The 16,233-nt window shown below is 35.2% G+C and overlaps 1 protein-coding gene across 1 annotated transcript; it reads right to left on the minus strand.

Moving 5' to 3' along the window:
• Positions 1–7,685: 7,685 nt before the first annotated feature.
• LOC112738371 (auxin response factor 19) lies at positions 7,686–16,028 on the minus strand. Its single transcript, XM_025788803.3, has 14 exons — positions 15,541–16,028; positions 14,989–15,447; positions 13,149–13,261; positions 12,955–13,050; positions 12,408–12,464; positions 12,151–12,306; positions 11,969–12,053; positions 11,784–11,874; positions 11,524–11,688; positions 11,231–11,426; positions 10,831–10,969; positions 8,777–10,677; positions 8,342–8,532; positions 7,686–8,250 (listed from the first exon to the last, which is right to left on the minus strand). The coding sequence occupies exons 2-14, from the start codon at positions 15,029–15,031 to the stop codon at positions 8,070–8,072; spliced, it is 3,414 nt and encodes a 1,137-aa protein (XP_025644588.1). The 5' UTR covers positions 15,032–15,447; positions 15,541–16,028; the 3' UTR covers positions 7,686–8,069.
• Between the last annotated feature and the right edge of the window lie 205 nt (positions 16,029–16,233).

Below are 16,233 nucleotides of genomic sequence, written 5' to 3' on the forward strand. Positions count from 1 at the left end.
TATTTCACTATGTTTTCCTTTTATGCCCTCTAAGTGTTTGATAAAATGCTTAGTTGGATTTTAGAGTAGAATTTTAGTGCTCTTGGCTTGGGAAGGTAACTTAGGAACTCTTGAGTTACTAATGTCCAAGTGATTGATGATTGGGAGCCATTAACTCTAGAACTCACTAATTGAATTAGTGGAGAACTAGGACTTATGGACTTGGGTTGACATAGCTCATTTGACTTTCCTTTATTAGTTAGAGGATGACTTAATGGGGTTGATCCTTGCCAATTCTCATGTTGTGGTTAGTGATTAGGATAGAGATCCTTGACCACCTAACTTTGCCAAGACCTATTTTGTTAGTTTATTTCCTTTGCCATTTACATTTCTTGTCCATCATCTCAAAAACCCCAAAACATACTCCATAACCAATAACAAGGCACTTTATTGCAATTCCTAGGGAGACGACCCGGAGTCCAAATACTTCGGTCAATTTTTATTGGGGTTTGTTCTTTGTGACAACCAAAATTTTTGTATGAAAGGATTATTGATTGGTTTGGAAACTATACTTTACAACGAGACCCCATTAGATAAATTCTAAACCGTCAAAAACTCATTCATCATTCTCCTCCCCTTCAACACTCATATCAATGACAGTTTTTGTCAAAGATGCCAAAGTAGCACCTTTGAAGCTGTCAATTATCTCCTTCTGTTCCTCACTCAGTTTGCTGTAGGCAACTTTTTCAAGAAAACGATTCCCTACAATATTTTTATATAAACAAATCACTCAATAAGGCTCAGTTTCATTTGCTGTATTCAAATGAACCTAAAATAAAGCAAGGAATGAACCGAAATAACTTAAGGAATAACAAAAATATCAAAAAGGAAAAATACAAATGTAAAAGGTGAGAAGTATAATACCACCAAAATTTATGCCCAGCGCATCTCTTATCCTGGCAGGGGTTATGTATATTTTGCCATAGAGAGTCTCCAAGCATCCATTATAGGCATCAAAGCAACGAATCAATTCCCTCGAGAGCTTGTGAGAGATGTTCAATTCCAAGATATGTGCCAGTGCATCGAATTCCATTTCTTCAATAATAATTTTCTTTTCTACACTCATTTCTTTAAACACCCTAGCTATTGATTTTGTTTGGCATCTCAAATTGTGAGTTTTCTGCAAGGATTTGAACTGTATGTTATAATATATTTATATTACAAAAATAGAGTTGATTTAATGTGTATATGCTTACATTATAGTACCACTTATCCTTTATTGATATTGTCATCTTTTTCATTTTTGCTGTAAGGACAAAAAAATTTAGTCAGTTCTTAACATGTGAACTTCACTCAATTCACAAATGAACCGAATTTGGTTTAGATTCGTTGAACCTTTAACAGTAGTATCAAGTGAACCCAACTCAATTACGAAATGAAATAAATTCGATTCAAATTTGAACAAAAGGTGATAAACATTCAATCAGCAAGAAAAACACATTTTAATTCATTTTTGCATGCAAATGAACTCAATTAAACTAAGGAATAACAGATTTGTTGAACCCTTAATAGTAGAATCAAGTGAACCTAACTCAATTCCGAAATGAACCAAATTCGATTCAAATTTGAACAAAAGATGAAAACATTCAATCAGTAAGAAAAACACATTTTATTTCATTTTTGCATGCAAATGTACTCAATTAAACTAAGAGATGAACCGAATTATTTATCAGAACCAATAAACTAACAACACAGTTTCATTCGTATACCTAGTTACGGAGAAAAAATATAATCAGAAAAACTCGATCTACAAAATTAACGAACTCAATCCACTAAACCTAAAATTGAACTAGAAGAAACATGAGATTTGCGAGAAATTAAATGAACATAATAACAATAGTTTTTTCTCAGTACCTTGTGGAATCTTTGCTCTTGTTTTGGTGTGTTTTTTGTTCTTCGTATCGAACGTTCCATCCAATTTTTTAGTAGCAGAGAATACAAACGAGTTTTGAGAGATTTTGAGAGAGATTTAAAATTCTGCAGTAGCAGTTTCGAGATGGAAGAATAAATGTTTTTTTCATATTCAAATGCGAAGTGAATTGGTAACGTTTAGGAGATTCTCGCGCGTGTAATACACGTTTTATTAAGGAGATCGGGTTTTTTTGGTATTAGATCTGTTTGATTGGATTTGGATAGAAAATTATTTGGATGTATAGCTCAACTATAATATTTAACTAGAGTGAGACCCGCGCAATGCGCGAAGAGGTAGATTACTTATATTATAAATAGATTTTAATAAATGTTATATTAAATATTTTAAAGAACATATTATAAATAGATTTTGAATTTATTTTTTAAAAAAAGACATAGATTATTTATATTAGAGTTATATAAAACTGTATTTTTATTTTTTTTTTTCGATTTGCATTAATTGCTACACTTTGTTTTTTTTTTTTTGCATTTTTTTTTGTTTGTAAATAATTAAAAAAATGAATGAATGAGAATGAAAAACATATAAAAATGTTAAATTAAATTTAATAAATTTTTGACAATTAGTATAAGAGATTAAGAAATGAAGAGTAGTAAGAGTCTTAATATGTATAAGTTGTAGAATTTGAATATTTGTAACTGAAATTTTTTATAATAATTATTATTATGACACTTTTAATGTATGTTTATTGCATTTAATTAGTACTTGATGTTTCAATTGAATAATAATAGATAAGAGTTTTTTGTTTTAATTTTTTAAAAATATTTTACTAAATAGTGATTGGCTGATTTTCATCTTTTGCCAAGTCATTAGAATTGCTGATGTGTCATCATTAGCAAAGAAAAGATGGCTTAAACTTATTGTGGAGAAAGTTAATATAAGTTTTTATATATTATAAAAATGTTAAATTAAATTTAAGAAATTTTTGACAATTAGTATGAGAGATTAAGAAATGAAGAGTAGTAAAAGTCTTAATATGTATAAGTTATAGAATTTGAATATTTGTAACTGAAATTTTTTATAGTAATTATTATTATGACACTTTTAATGTATGTTTATTGTATTTAATTAGTACTTGAATAATAATAGATAAGAGTTTTTTGTTTTAATTTTTTTAAAATATTTTACTAAATAGTGATTGGTTGATTTTCATCATTTGTCAAGTCATTAGAATTGTTGATGTGGCATCATTAGCAAAGAAAATATGGCTTAAACTCATTGTAGAGAAAGTTAGTATTAGCAAAGAAAAGATAGCTTAAACTCATTGTGGAGAAAGTTAGTATCATCTTTTATATATTATAAAAATTAGTATGAGAGATTAAGAAATGAAGAGTAGTAAGAGTCTTAATATGTATAAGTTGTAGAATTTGAATATTTATAACTGAAATTTTTTATAATAAGTTTTATTATGACACTTTTAATGTATGTTTATTGCATTTAATTAGTACTTGATGTTTCAATTGAATAATAATAGATAAGAGTTTTTTGTTTTAATTTTTTTAAAACATTTTACTAAATAGTGATTGGTTAATTTTCATCTTTTGCCAAGTCATTAGAATTGCTGATGTGGCATCATTAGCAAAGAAAAGATAGCTTAAACTCATTGTAGAGAAAGTTAGTATCAACTTTTATATATTATAAAAATGTTAAATTAAATTTAAGAAATTTTTGACAATTAGTATGAGAGATTAAGAAATGAAGAGTAGTAAGAGTCTTAATATATATAAGTTGTAGAATTTGAATATTTGTAACTGAAATTTTTTATAATAATTATTATTATGACACTTTTAATAATGTATGTTTATTGCATTTAATTAGTACTTGAATAATAATAGATAAGATTTTTTTGTTTTAATTTTTTCAAAACATTTTACTAAATAGTGATTGGTTGATTTTCATCTTTTGCCAAGTCATTAGAATTGTTGATGTGGCATCATTAGCAAAGAAAAGATGGATTAAACTCATTGTGGAGAAAGTTAGTATCAGCTTTTATATATTATAAATAGATAGATAAATAGATAGATAGATTTGGCAAGATTTGGAAAAGATGGCTTAAACTCATTGTGGAGAAAGTTAGTATAAGCTTTTATATATTATAAATAGATAGATAGATTATAAATAGATAGATAGATTTGGCAAGATTTGAGTGGTGGATTCTAAAATTTTGCCAAGTAAGCGATGGTGCTGACATGGCGTTAGTAGAAGAAGAGAAATAACTTAGAAGTAATGTGGGTAAACCTAATTTTGGTTGTGACTATTGGACAGAACTGTTTAAAAAAAGAGGAATACATAAACATGTGCTACTTGCAATGAGTTCACAATTAAAATGTTATTATTTATAACAAATAAATAGGGCTATTGAAAATGATATTGAACAACAGAATGAGAAGAGTAAACGGCAAAGTTGAAAATCTTTAGGAAGATACTCGGGACGAATTTTCTACGTTGGCGGCGTCGAATGGTGACGTTGGTCTGAGACCCAGAATCGATCTCCAACAGAAAAACCGCAACAGGAGGAATGGAGTTTGCCCTGATTTCTGCAATTTATGCAATGCGGCTCCGCCAGAGATGGACATCGTGATGGACAATTTGTTTTGAGGAAAAATAATGGCTCATGGGACCGGAAGAGGATGGAGGAAATAGGATCTTGGTACGGAGAGGTGCCAAGAGGAAATGTCTCCGTCAGGGACTGATCCGTCCAAGTTTTGTGAAGGTCAGGGACTTAAAAGTATTTTTCAATGGTCAAGAACGAAAATGTCTACGGGGCAAAAGGTCAGGGACCTATTTGTCCTTTTCTCTTAATTTTTTAACCGTCGTCAACCAGTCAAATTCTATTTTTTTCATTTTTTTTATGAAAAATCTGATTCTAATTTCTATCTACCTAATTCCTAACTTATTCCAACCCCATTAACCCCACCAAGCCACCAACCTCCACCTCCCTCACCTGTTGCTCTCATCACTATTGCCTTTCCTCCCCCTCTAGCTGCCACTAGTCATTGTCATGTCATCTTACACCTTTGACCCCCATAGATCTCATCTTTGTCTCACCTTTACCATCATTCATGGACATCTCCATCAACTACAAACTCAAGAACAAACAACAATGATGGCGGGTTACAATGCAATAGTGGCATTTTTCGATCATCCCAATGAGGTCCATGGTATCAGAGAAGGAAGACAAAGAGAAGGAAAGAGTGAAGGTTCAGGTGGGGTGGGATTGGGGCTTAGGTGAAGGCTATGGAAAGAAAGAAGACGAAGAAAAGGGTTGAAAGGCAGTGGAATTGGAATGAGTGAGTGAGAGGGTTAATTGCCTACAAAGAAGGAGGCATAACCAAACAAATCGAAACGTTGCATTTCCACGCTCTTGAAATAAAGACCATCTCTTTCTTTATTTTCATTGTAATTGAAATAGAGAGAAAGTGAGAAATAAAATAAAAGCTTGGGAATGAAAAAAAATTTGGGCTCAATGCAGTATAAGAAAGAAAAATAATGCATGGTGGTGAAGGGGCGACAGGCAATAGATGGTAGTTCGGGGTGGTGGTGATGGTAATGACGGAGAGAAAAAAATAAAGATAATGAAGATGACTATAATGAGAATTAGGGTTAGAATTGGAAAAAAAATCGATTAATTATTGACTATCGAAAAATTAATGATAGGAGTAAAATTATAACCTTTTGAACACATTAGGGACAAAATTAAAGCTAATTAAATATTTGGGATATTTTTAAAAATTTTCAAAAACATTAGGGATAAAAGTATACTTTATCCTTTAATGTTCGTGCATTAATATTAGCATAAAGAACTGTTTCTTAGATTAACATTGTTTTAACTCTCTCTCTCTCTCTCTCTCTCTCTCTCTCTCTCTCTCTCTCTCTCTCTCTCTCTCTCTCTCTCTCTCTCTCTCTCTCTCTCTCTCTCTCTCTCTCTCTCTCTCTCTCTCTCTCTCTCTCTATATATATATATATATATATATATATATATATATATATATATATATATATATATATATACTGAGCCTCCCGCTGAGGCCCGCTATGCCAAAAGCGAGAAAAACCCCATCCCTCTCTTTCTTTCTTTTTTTTCGCCCCCGTATGGCGACATGGGGCGAAAAAAAAGAAAGAGCTCCTATCAACTTGTTCCGACCTAGGATAATAAGCTCATGAGCTTAGTCTTACTTCACCTCCGAGAAACGAAAGAAAACTTCCATCTCCAAATTTAACTCAGACGTAGCTCGCTTCTTTTGGGGTGTGAAGCCGTGTCAAACCAAACTACCCAACAAGCATTAGCTCTCCCTGAAAAGGAGGTGATCCAGTCGCACCTTCCAGTACGGCTACCTTGTTACGACTTCACTCCAGTCACTAGCCCTGCCTTCGGCATCCCCCTCCTTACGGTTAAGGTAACGACTTCGGGCATGGCCAGCTCCCATAGTGTGACGGACGGTGTGTACAAGGCCCGGGAACAAATTCACCGCCGGTCAGCATATATATCAGAGCACTTCATGGTTTCCAAAGCAAGTTCACAAAATGCAAGAAATTCAAAGCTTTTTGGTATTGGTAGCACTAAAGATAGATGCACTGAATTTTCTACCATAGAGAGATCAGCTTGAAGCTACAATCAAAGGTTACGAGCTCCTAGATCATCTCACAAGCACAGAAATTTCAAAGAAGTTTGGACCAAACTAGATCGAAACTCAGGAACAATGTGTAAGATCTTTAAAATTCAAATGATTGGTTGTGAATTTACACAGAAAATCTAATATAGGTTGAATACATTTTTTTCTCCTTTGATCCTATTAATTTTTTGGGAGAATTAGCATCATAATATGATATCAAAATTTCTACAACCTAAAGGTTTAGAGTAAACCTTGCTGACAAAAAAAAAACAGCATAAAACAGATATAAAAGAAAAATTTATGTAAAAATTTACACAAACTCAAAAAAGACTCTCATATGAGAGGACATATTAGAGAGATATAACCATTCATATATCTCTTTTTATTAGTTTAAATTTTTAAAAATAATATCATAACATAAACCAATTTTAAAAAAACATCATCTTATGTGTTTTCAAAAGTGAAATAATTTTTTTTACCTACTAAACAAGAAATAAAATACTTTTGCTTTTAAAAAAAATATAAATACCATTTCAAAAATCTTTCCTAAACCAAAGTTAAGACTACCATATTGAGCCACTGAATTAGTGTTTGAAAATTGCCTATAGGATATGACCAAACAAAAAATGTCTATAGGGAACAACAAAAAAAAATTCTATTGGACAGGAATACAAAGATAGAAAGAGACCGAAACTGATATGCAAGTGTTTCCAAAGGCCTCACTTTTTTAAGACAAAAGATAAAGATAAATAACAATATAAGATAAAAATGTTCTCGTCCCTATATTGGGATAGCAAAATTTTGTTGTCTTGGCGGTAGATTATTGTCTATGTTTTTATCGACGGTGTTCCAAACAGTAACACTACCCTGGTAAACACTCGGAGAGCTATGGAGCCAGAAAGGACTATGCCCAAAATTGCAAAAAGATTTGAAAGCAACAAATGAGCTTTTCATATTTCATTATGGCCTTCTCCATAATTTAGCGGTGTACAGAAAAAGCAGCAGGCAAGAACTGCAATGCACAGTTTTCATGTTTCATCAATTGATCATCTCATTTTCCCACCGACCCTTTTAGCAACCAAAGATTTACAAGAGGTGCACCCTAAAAATAAAATATAAAAATCTTTATATAAGAAACCGTCACATTATACACCAGCAAACCTATATGCCTGAACCTTTGCCAAAAATAAAATAAAATAAAATAAAATACAAATTTGAGACCAGAGGGGAGAAAAGAAAAAGAATTCTAACCAAGCACTATTTCATTAGCACTCACAACAATGGCATATTCAAAGGAAGGATCTCTAACATTAATCTAAGTATCTAAACTTCTATAGTATGCTATCAACAGCATCTTTTAGAAGTGAATTATGTCTCAATCTGTGACCTATGGAAAGCACCAAGAAGAAATTTTAAGGGTTAAGTTAGTCCTCCATCTCTGAAAATATACATGTTGGCTGGTTCAAAAATGTCGATACTTGACATCCTTATCGATTAAATGAGGCGGCAGAGTTATCGTCGTACTGTCCCCTCCATGCATTGCCACCTTCCGTGCCACTACATGCTTGATTAGGGATTGGAACTTGGCCTAAATCCCCATCCAAACTCATTTGTTGCACCTCGGCGGACGACAATATCTTTATGCTCTGAACACAGCTTACGAATTCTCTGCAAGGAATTATAACTTGAAGGTTAAGAAAAATATTTGATAATGTGTGAGAAAGAAGATGATGACAAATACAATGATTTTACTACTTACTCCCACGGGTCATCACCAACAAGAAGAATGTCATTCTCATGATCCACATATACTAGTTTCCACTCGGTCCTTTGAGGATCTTCTAGCTGCCCTTCAATCCCGAACATTCGAGCCAAATCGTGGCGGAGTTCATCATATCCTTTGTATCGCGTGACGTCGATACATCTTCCAACAGAACCACATTTTTGAACCTGCAAAATATGTATTGGAAGTCCGAAACACATGCAGATAAGGTCAAAGAATTCGAGGTTAGTTTCCGGATGACAGAGACTTCAAGAATATAGTTTTCGGGTCTAAGATTGCATATGCAAGTATGCAATTAAAGTGATGTCAAAAGCATATTCAAATTTATATTTTTAGCATAATTTCTTGTACATATGTCTCAGTAAGTATTGTAGATTCAAATTATTTATAAATTTGTCAAGGAATACAAACCTTAGTGTATGTTCGCATTCTCTGAGTCTGGTTAGCCCATAAGCCATTATTCAAAACCCCAGCATCGTTCATGGGAATATCACTTGAGCAACCAGGCTTGAAAGGCATGTTTGGCACCCCAAATGACTGCGAGCTGATGGCGGCAGTGGACAGCTCTGTTTCGATGTCTCTTGGAGCACCACCATAGTTAGCCAGCAAGTTTTGAAGATCTTTTTGAGAGTCATAACCTCTTGAGAGCATGGTATCCGCTGCTAGTCCATCAAGATTGGAGGCAAATGGTAGATTTTGTCTAGGATGCGATTGAACATCACCATCCATGCAGAAGTTTGGAAGTTGGAAGTTCTGGTGGATGCTACCCGGATCAATACAGTAAGATGTTCCGGACGAAGAAGCTTCCAGCTGATCACTGATTGTGCCTTTATACTTAAGCTGGTCAGGCCCTTTTATGCCGGATAATTCATGTTTTATCTGCATATCAGACTTATTATGAAGCTCTTGCACCAAATTATTAGTCGGCTCAACAACCGACATTCCCCCAAATGTGGTTGGTGCTTGTTGATTTCTTTTCATGAGATTTGGTGGAGATATCTGGCAGGTATTAGTAGACGGTGAAGTCGAGCATGACGGGACGTCTACATCGGTAAGACTAGAAGGAGCTCTACTAGTTATAACTGATTTCTGTGCATTCAGGGTTGGTTGGTTCACCGAAAGCTGTTGCGACTGCATTAGAGACGAAGAAGAGAAGCTGTTGCTGTTGAGAAGCTTCTCCATTGGGAATGAATTATTTCCTAGCTGTTGAGGTTGATGCTGCGATTGAGGCAGCTGCGGTAGTTGCTGGTTTGCCAGATGAGTATTTTTTTGCTGCAGAAGCTGTGACTGCAATAGTGGACTAGATGTTGAAATAAGTTGCTGTTGCTGCTGCTGCTGCTGCTGCTGTTGCAGTTTCTGCAGCAGCTGTAACTGTAACTGTTGCTCTGAGGCGTTTTGCTGTGACATTTGAGTCCCTTGAAGTTGCTGCAATGCCCTCTGCGATGTGCTTTGTTGCAAGAACTGCAATGGAGATTGTTGCAACTGTGTCGGTTGTTGCTGCTGCCTCTGTAAGAGACTAGTTTGCTGATCTATCGGTTGCTGAAATTGCGAGTCTAATGGCAAGGATGTCATTAGCATTGCATTCTTGTTGGCAGGTTGGATACTTTGTTGTGTCGGCATGCTTCCGGAGACTAATTGCTGTTGCTGAAGCTGAGAATAGGTTACCGGTTGTGGAACTTGAACACACTGATTAGAAGTAACTACCCGATTATTCATAATTGGCTGTTGACATGACTGTTGAGGTTGGTGTTGCTGCGGTGGAGGCGGCTGCTGCTGTGGTTGTTGCAGCTGCTGTGTTCTCTGTTGAGGCAGTTGGGGCTGCTGTTGCTGTGACTGCGACAAGTTTTGTGGCTCCGGCAGCTGCTGTTGCCTCTGTTGCTGCTGCTGCTGTGGCTGAAGCTGGTTTACTGGCGATTGCAACAATGACTGCAGCTTCTGCTGCTGCTGCTGCTGTGGCTGCTGCAGCTGTTGGGGCCATGATGTCATAGATTGCTGCAGTTGGTTGACTTGGTTGGGTAGATTAGGTTTGTTGAATTGAAGATTTGGTGCAGAGAGGACTGGGGCTTGGAAGTTCAATATCTTGGATTGATCATTATTGTTAAGGTTGCCATGGAGTGTATTGGATGAAAGCATAGATGGCGGGAAAAATCCGGATTGGGCGGCGGCGAACTGATTGTTCTGCTGCTGCATGCTCATCCATTGCACTAAACTCAAACCAGGAAAGATTGAGCTTGAAGCATCCTTCATGCCAAGTTCATCTCCAAGCCAGGGCATAGCTCTCTTAAAAGCATTTTCTATGTCAGACTCGTCTTCTGCAAAATCAACAACAAAGCTTGTCTATCACTACACTTATCTATACGCAAAATCGTAAAGGATCGGAAGAAAGTGGCGAGGGTCTTCCGAGTGTTACCCTTTGAAAAACAGGACAAAAACCATAAAATAGCTAGGAGAAGAACTCTTGTTACCTGGCATTCCTGGTTGCTTTGGGAATTTCGGCCTAAAAAATGGAGGAGGACAAATGTAGAAAGGAGTAACTACTGGTTCAACATCCCAGATCGAAACTCTGCTTGGGCGCTCCCCAGCTGTTGATTCATCCCAACCAACCTATCAACAATTTAAAATTATACTACATGCAGTAAGCTACAACAGAAGTTCAGTATCGACTAGAGCGAACCGCATAGCATCATGACCGATGATCATATTTCATAATGCATGTTAGCTTTTGACTTCCATAAGTTGAGGAAAAGGCCAATAAAAATTTAGAAGTTAAACACCAATATAAGTTCAATAATCAATTATTCTTCATACCCAGTTATCCAGATAAACCACATATTTCTTCATGAAACATTATTGGTTCAGTAATACCTGAAGATTGCGCCACTGTGAGTTTTTCCATCGGACCGGATCCAAGTCACTAACGCCGGTGATTGTACCCATATATCTGCGTACTCCAGACTCCTCAGTCTCAAACATCATTCTAAATCTCATACCAAGAGAAACTTGAGTGTACATGGCCTTGTTGTACTTGGCCAACGGAATCACAAATTCCGACGGGCTTGCCCTGTTATAATGATATAAGTTATAAGAGGCTGTCACAAATATTCATAGATTCCATTCTGATTCATCATAGCATAAGCAAGCTAAATATTAAATAGTACCTTGGATTATAAAATATGGTAAAAGGGCTGTTATTTGAAGCAGCATGAGCTGCAGCAGCAAGAATGCCAATGTGCATGCTGTCGCTGGATATTACCGACGAAGAGAGTGCCGGCTGCTGCCTATTAGCGCGCTTTATACCTAAAAGAAGTTGCTGTTTTTCATCTCTGAAAACCAAAAATATCTGGCTGAGCCACAGGGTGAAAAATTATCTCTGGAAGTTTCTATTCTTTTGTAAAGAAAAGAAAATAAGAATTCTTACCTAATGAAAAGAACAGAATCTCCGGCAAATAGCCTTTTCGTGCTAACAAAGACACTCCATCCAGTAGTCAACAAGTGCCTCTTTGGTTGTCCTGTAACCAATTATTGTGCATCATTAAGACATATTTCAAACCATTGATAATATATTGAAGGAAGAAGGCAATCTGAATAAGCTAGTGGTGATACCGCGATAAATATGCCTAAATGTCCATGTACTATCGTGCAAATCCTTCGCAACAATCTCCTGAGCCGGAGGTTGCATCGAAAAGTCCTATCAAATGCAAATTCTGGTCAGCATTGACAGGGAAAATCCCAATGGACCACATAAAACTCGAGTAATGAATGAAAAGGAAACAATTTATACACACCAGAGGTGGGAATATTTTTTCGGCTGCTCGACGAGGCACAGAAAATCCACCATGAGTGCTTGTGTCACTAGCTGTGAGAGTTTTGCAAAAGAATTCAGTAGGTTGCTGGTTTTGCTTGAGACCCATGTCGGATGCCAGTATTGCTTCCTTATCATACTGTAAAATACATACAACAGTCATCCATATAGTTCCACATCGATGAGAAATAATAACCCAGATACATGTTAACAAATTCTATGATTTAACAGCTGACCTACTTTATTTACAGGTTGAAGGGTCATTTGAGCATAAACCTCGTCAGTTTCAGGATCAGCCTGATCAAAAACAGAAAAGAACATCAAATATGTATCCATCATTGATATATATATTTTTCACTAACTAAGACAATAAGGACCATCATATCAAATGCTTGAGAAAGTAAGCACCTTTTGGTTTCTATATTTATTTCCTATTTTCATATTTCAGTTAGGGAAAAAGTAAAAACAGAAGCCAAAGTAGAAAACAAGATTTTATTGCTTTCCCTTGTTCCTTAAGACAAACAACTTTACTAGTAACAAAGATATAATCCTTTTGCTCCACAAAAGATCCTTTTTTTCCAGAAAAAAATCATTACTAGATTAATTTCTCATAGCGACAGGCCAAGTCGAAAAATGTGAGAGAAGCTGAAAATTAGCATGTTCTCCGTTGTGGACAACAAATCTTCATCTAGATGGAACATGTCTTGTTATAGATATTATTACAAAATTCTTAAGAAGTTCATGTTGTGTGTAGAACAGACACTCTGCAAGAGAAAAGTGCACCTACATGAAGGACAACATTGTGAAGCATGCAAATCAACTTGGATGGAAGGTTCGGGTAACTTGGTACGAAGTCGGCCTCCTTTTGCATGGATGCTGCAACCTGCAAGTTGCATCCCTCAAAAGAAACCGCATCAGCAACCAACAAACAAACAAAACAAAGTATATCAAGCTCTTCGAACTTCGGCATATGAGACATACTTGTTCGCTGTGTCCTTGAGGGAAATAAACCACAAGACTTCCAATAGGAGGTAAAGAAACCAATGGTCCAGCACAAGCATGCCATAACTCTGAATTGATTGTTTTCTTTTCTCCTGTTTTTAATCATCAAAGGCATATTGTCATCTTGTTCGGTAGAAAGATACAAACATTAAATAGTAAAATTGTACTCTTAGGCCCCATTTGGTAACTCTGTCATGAAAGTAATACAAATACATTGGAACACATAAATCTGTTTGGAAAAAGAGACAGATACATTAATAGGCAAAATGACAAATGACACCGTCCTACCACAAAATTTGCTGAGATCTTTGTCCATGGAAGAGTGAGGACAATGGAAATAGAGAGAGAGTCACAAATTTCTATCTTGAGACACCAAAAATAAGCTTAAGGTATATTATCCCAGGAAACAAAAGTCAAATGGAAATTTTCATGTAATAGGACAGCCCGGTGCACAAGCATCCCCTCTTAATGCAGGGTTCGAGGACAGGCCGCACGCAAAGGGTGTAACACTGCCTAACCTGATAACTATTTTATTGACTGTTTCCACGGCTTGAATCCGTGACATTGAGGTCACACGGTCACGGTCACTTGGAAACTCAATTGTTGCTCCAAGGCTCCCTTTAGAAATTTTCATGTAATAGTTTCGTATAAATTACACACGAAATTCATCCATTAAAATTTCCAACCTTGTCTTTTATTCCTTTTCCAAGCATACCCTTAAATTCATTCTATGCTTGTTTATGATTAAGGGTCAAAAGTCAAAACACATAAGGAAAAGACTGAAATTGTAGAATTCATGCTAAAAGGCAACAAAACACAACATTTTAAGAGCTAAAAGAAGCACAAAACTTTGTTCACACATGTTTACAACATGCCAAATAACATTAGTGCCACAAACAGAAGAAAACCTGTTTCATATTGGTTTTCCTCATTCTTCTGATTTTACTAACGGTTGATTGACTTGATTCAGTACCCTATTTGGTTCTAAGTGAAAAAATAGTCAGGTGAAAACCCATTCATGATACACCATAAGCTTCAAAATGAAAACTACTTTGGGTTAAAAAAATGGGTCATGAAGATCAAGAATCTTTACATGAGATTATCATTGTCCTTATTGTATCTGATTTAACAAGAGAGGACATTGTTGTACCCTCCCCTAACCGTTCCACACCAATGAATAAACAAATAAATAAAAAGGAAGAAGATTTCTGAAATTTAGATAAAAATAACTATCCTTATTCTTCACAATTATGCCATCCTTATTCCTTATATGAACCCAACAAAAAAAAAAAAAGAAGATTCCTCGGAATTTTATTAAATTAGTTCCACGGAATTGATACCAAGCACATCCGGACTTCAATTTTACAACCTCAAAAAATCAGAAAAATAATAAAAAAAAGGTGACCAAAAAATAAAGGGTGAAAGAATGCAATGAATGAATGATGAAGAAATAAAAAAAATAAATAAAATAAAAGGAAAATAACTGATTGAGTGAAGATAACTGATTGAGTGAAGAAAACAAAACTTTAGCAAATCAACAAAAAGATTTGCAACTACACAATCAAATGAAAAACGAAAATTCCCTTCTTCATGATGCACTCAGATTTATTCATTCTAATAAAACGGTATTAAACTAATTCAACCAGGTCAAAAACAGCATTTTCCTTGAGACAAATCAATGAGCAAAGTTAGTGTTTATTTTCATGATACAGGATAAAAAACACATAAGAAGAAGAAGAAGAAGAAGAAGAAGAAGAAGAAGAAGAAGAAGAATGCAGAAGAAAATAAACCTATAAAAAAAAAAAAAAGGAAAACCCACCTTCGCCAGAATTAGGCAAGAAACCATTGGAAGGAGCCTTCATTGCAACCTTATATAAGAACAAGTTCAATACTTTTGGCCTTTTTCACTAGCAACAAGATTCAATCTTGTTTACCAAAGTCCTTTGTTTTCTTTTCTAATTCCCACAACCCTTAACTCCAACTCATTGCCCAAACCAACAGCAGAAGATGAAGAAAACACCCCCTTTTTGAAGCCCCCCCAAAATGGAAGTAGTTGTTGTTTTCAACTCCAAATCAAGATAACACAAAAAGTTCCAAATCCAACACCATGAAGACTTGTTCCACTTTCTTCAATCTGCCAACTTAGCTTGAAAATCCAGAGGACCCCAGCTCAGAAACATTTCAGTGTTGAATCACAAACCAAACTCTGTGCCCATATCAACATATAGCATTGAACACAACTGGAGCTGATGATGGTGTTCAAAAACCATCCCAAAACCTACAAAAAGCATATAAAAGAAGACAACCCAGTTAAGAACGCATTTCAAAGATTCCAAAACAAAAACTAAAACAGAGAAAGAGCATGAATCACCTTGAAAGCACCATATTCATCATTCAAAATGGAAAAGCAGCAGAGAATAAGAGGAGCAAAAGAAAAAAAGAGTTATGTTTTTTGAGAGGATTAAGGTGGCAGAGAGAGTGGGGAAGAGACCAAAGTTGAGAAAACTGACTTGTCGCCGGAAAATCAGAGGAACTGAGGAAAAGGAAGACAGCTTTTATTTTTTATTTAATTTAATTTTAATTTTCTTTTGCTTTTCTTGGGTTGCTTTATGTGAACAAGCCGACATGAAATATATGGGTGAAGCAATCAATCAGAGACAAAGCATAAGGCATAGGCATGGTTAAAGTCTTAAAAGAAGAAAGAAAGTAAGTTAGAAAGGAAGCAGGGTATTATAGTAACACCAACACTAACACACGCATTACCACTAAACATGATTAACGATTTGCTTAATTACATGAACATCAACATGAGTGTTTTTTAGACATTATTCTTCCCCGCTATTATAAGATTTGGGCCCCACTCCCAAAATACACCTCACGCGTCCACTTAATATTTTGGAATATTTACTCCACATAACCGAGCCTAATTTTCTTATTATTTTATACATCATTTTAAAATTTTTCTATCAATAATGCTTTTTTAACAAAGATAATCTTATTGCCATGATAATAATTACAAGAAAAAATACATTAAAAAGAAAAAGAAATAATAATAAAATTGGCT

The sequence above is a fragment of the Arachis hypogaea genome, chromosome 13 (assembly GCF_003086295.3).
Source record: "Arachis hypogaea cultivar Tifrunner chromosome 13, arahy.Tifrunner.gnm2.J5K5, whole genome shotgun sequence".
NCBI lineage: Eukaryota > Viridiplantae > Streptophyta > Magnoliopsida > Fabales > Fabaceae > Arachis > Arachis hypogaea.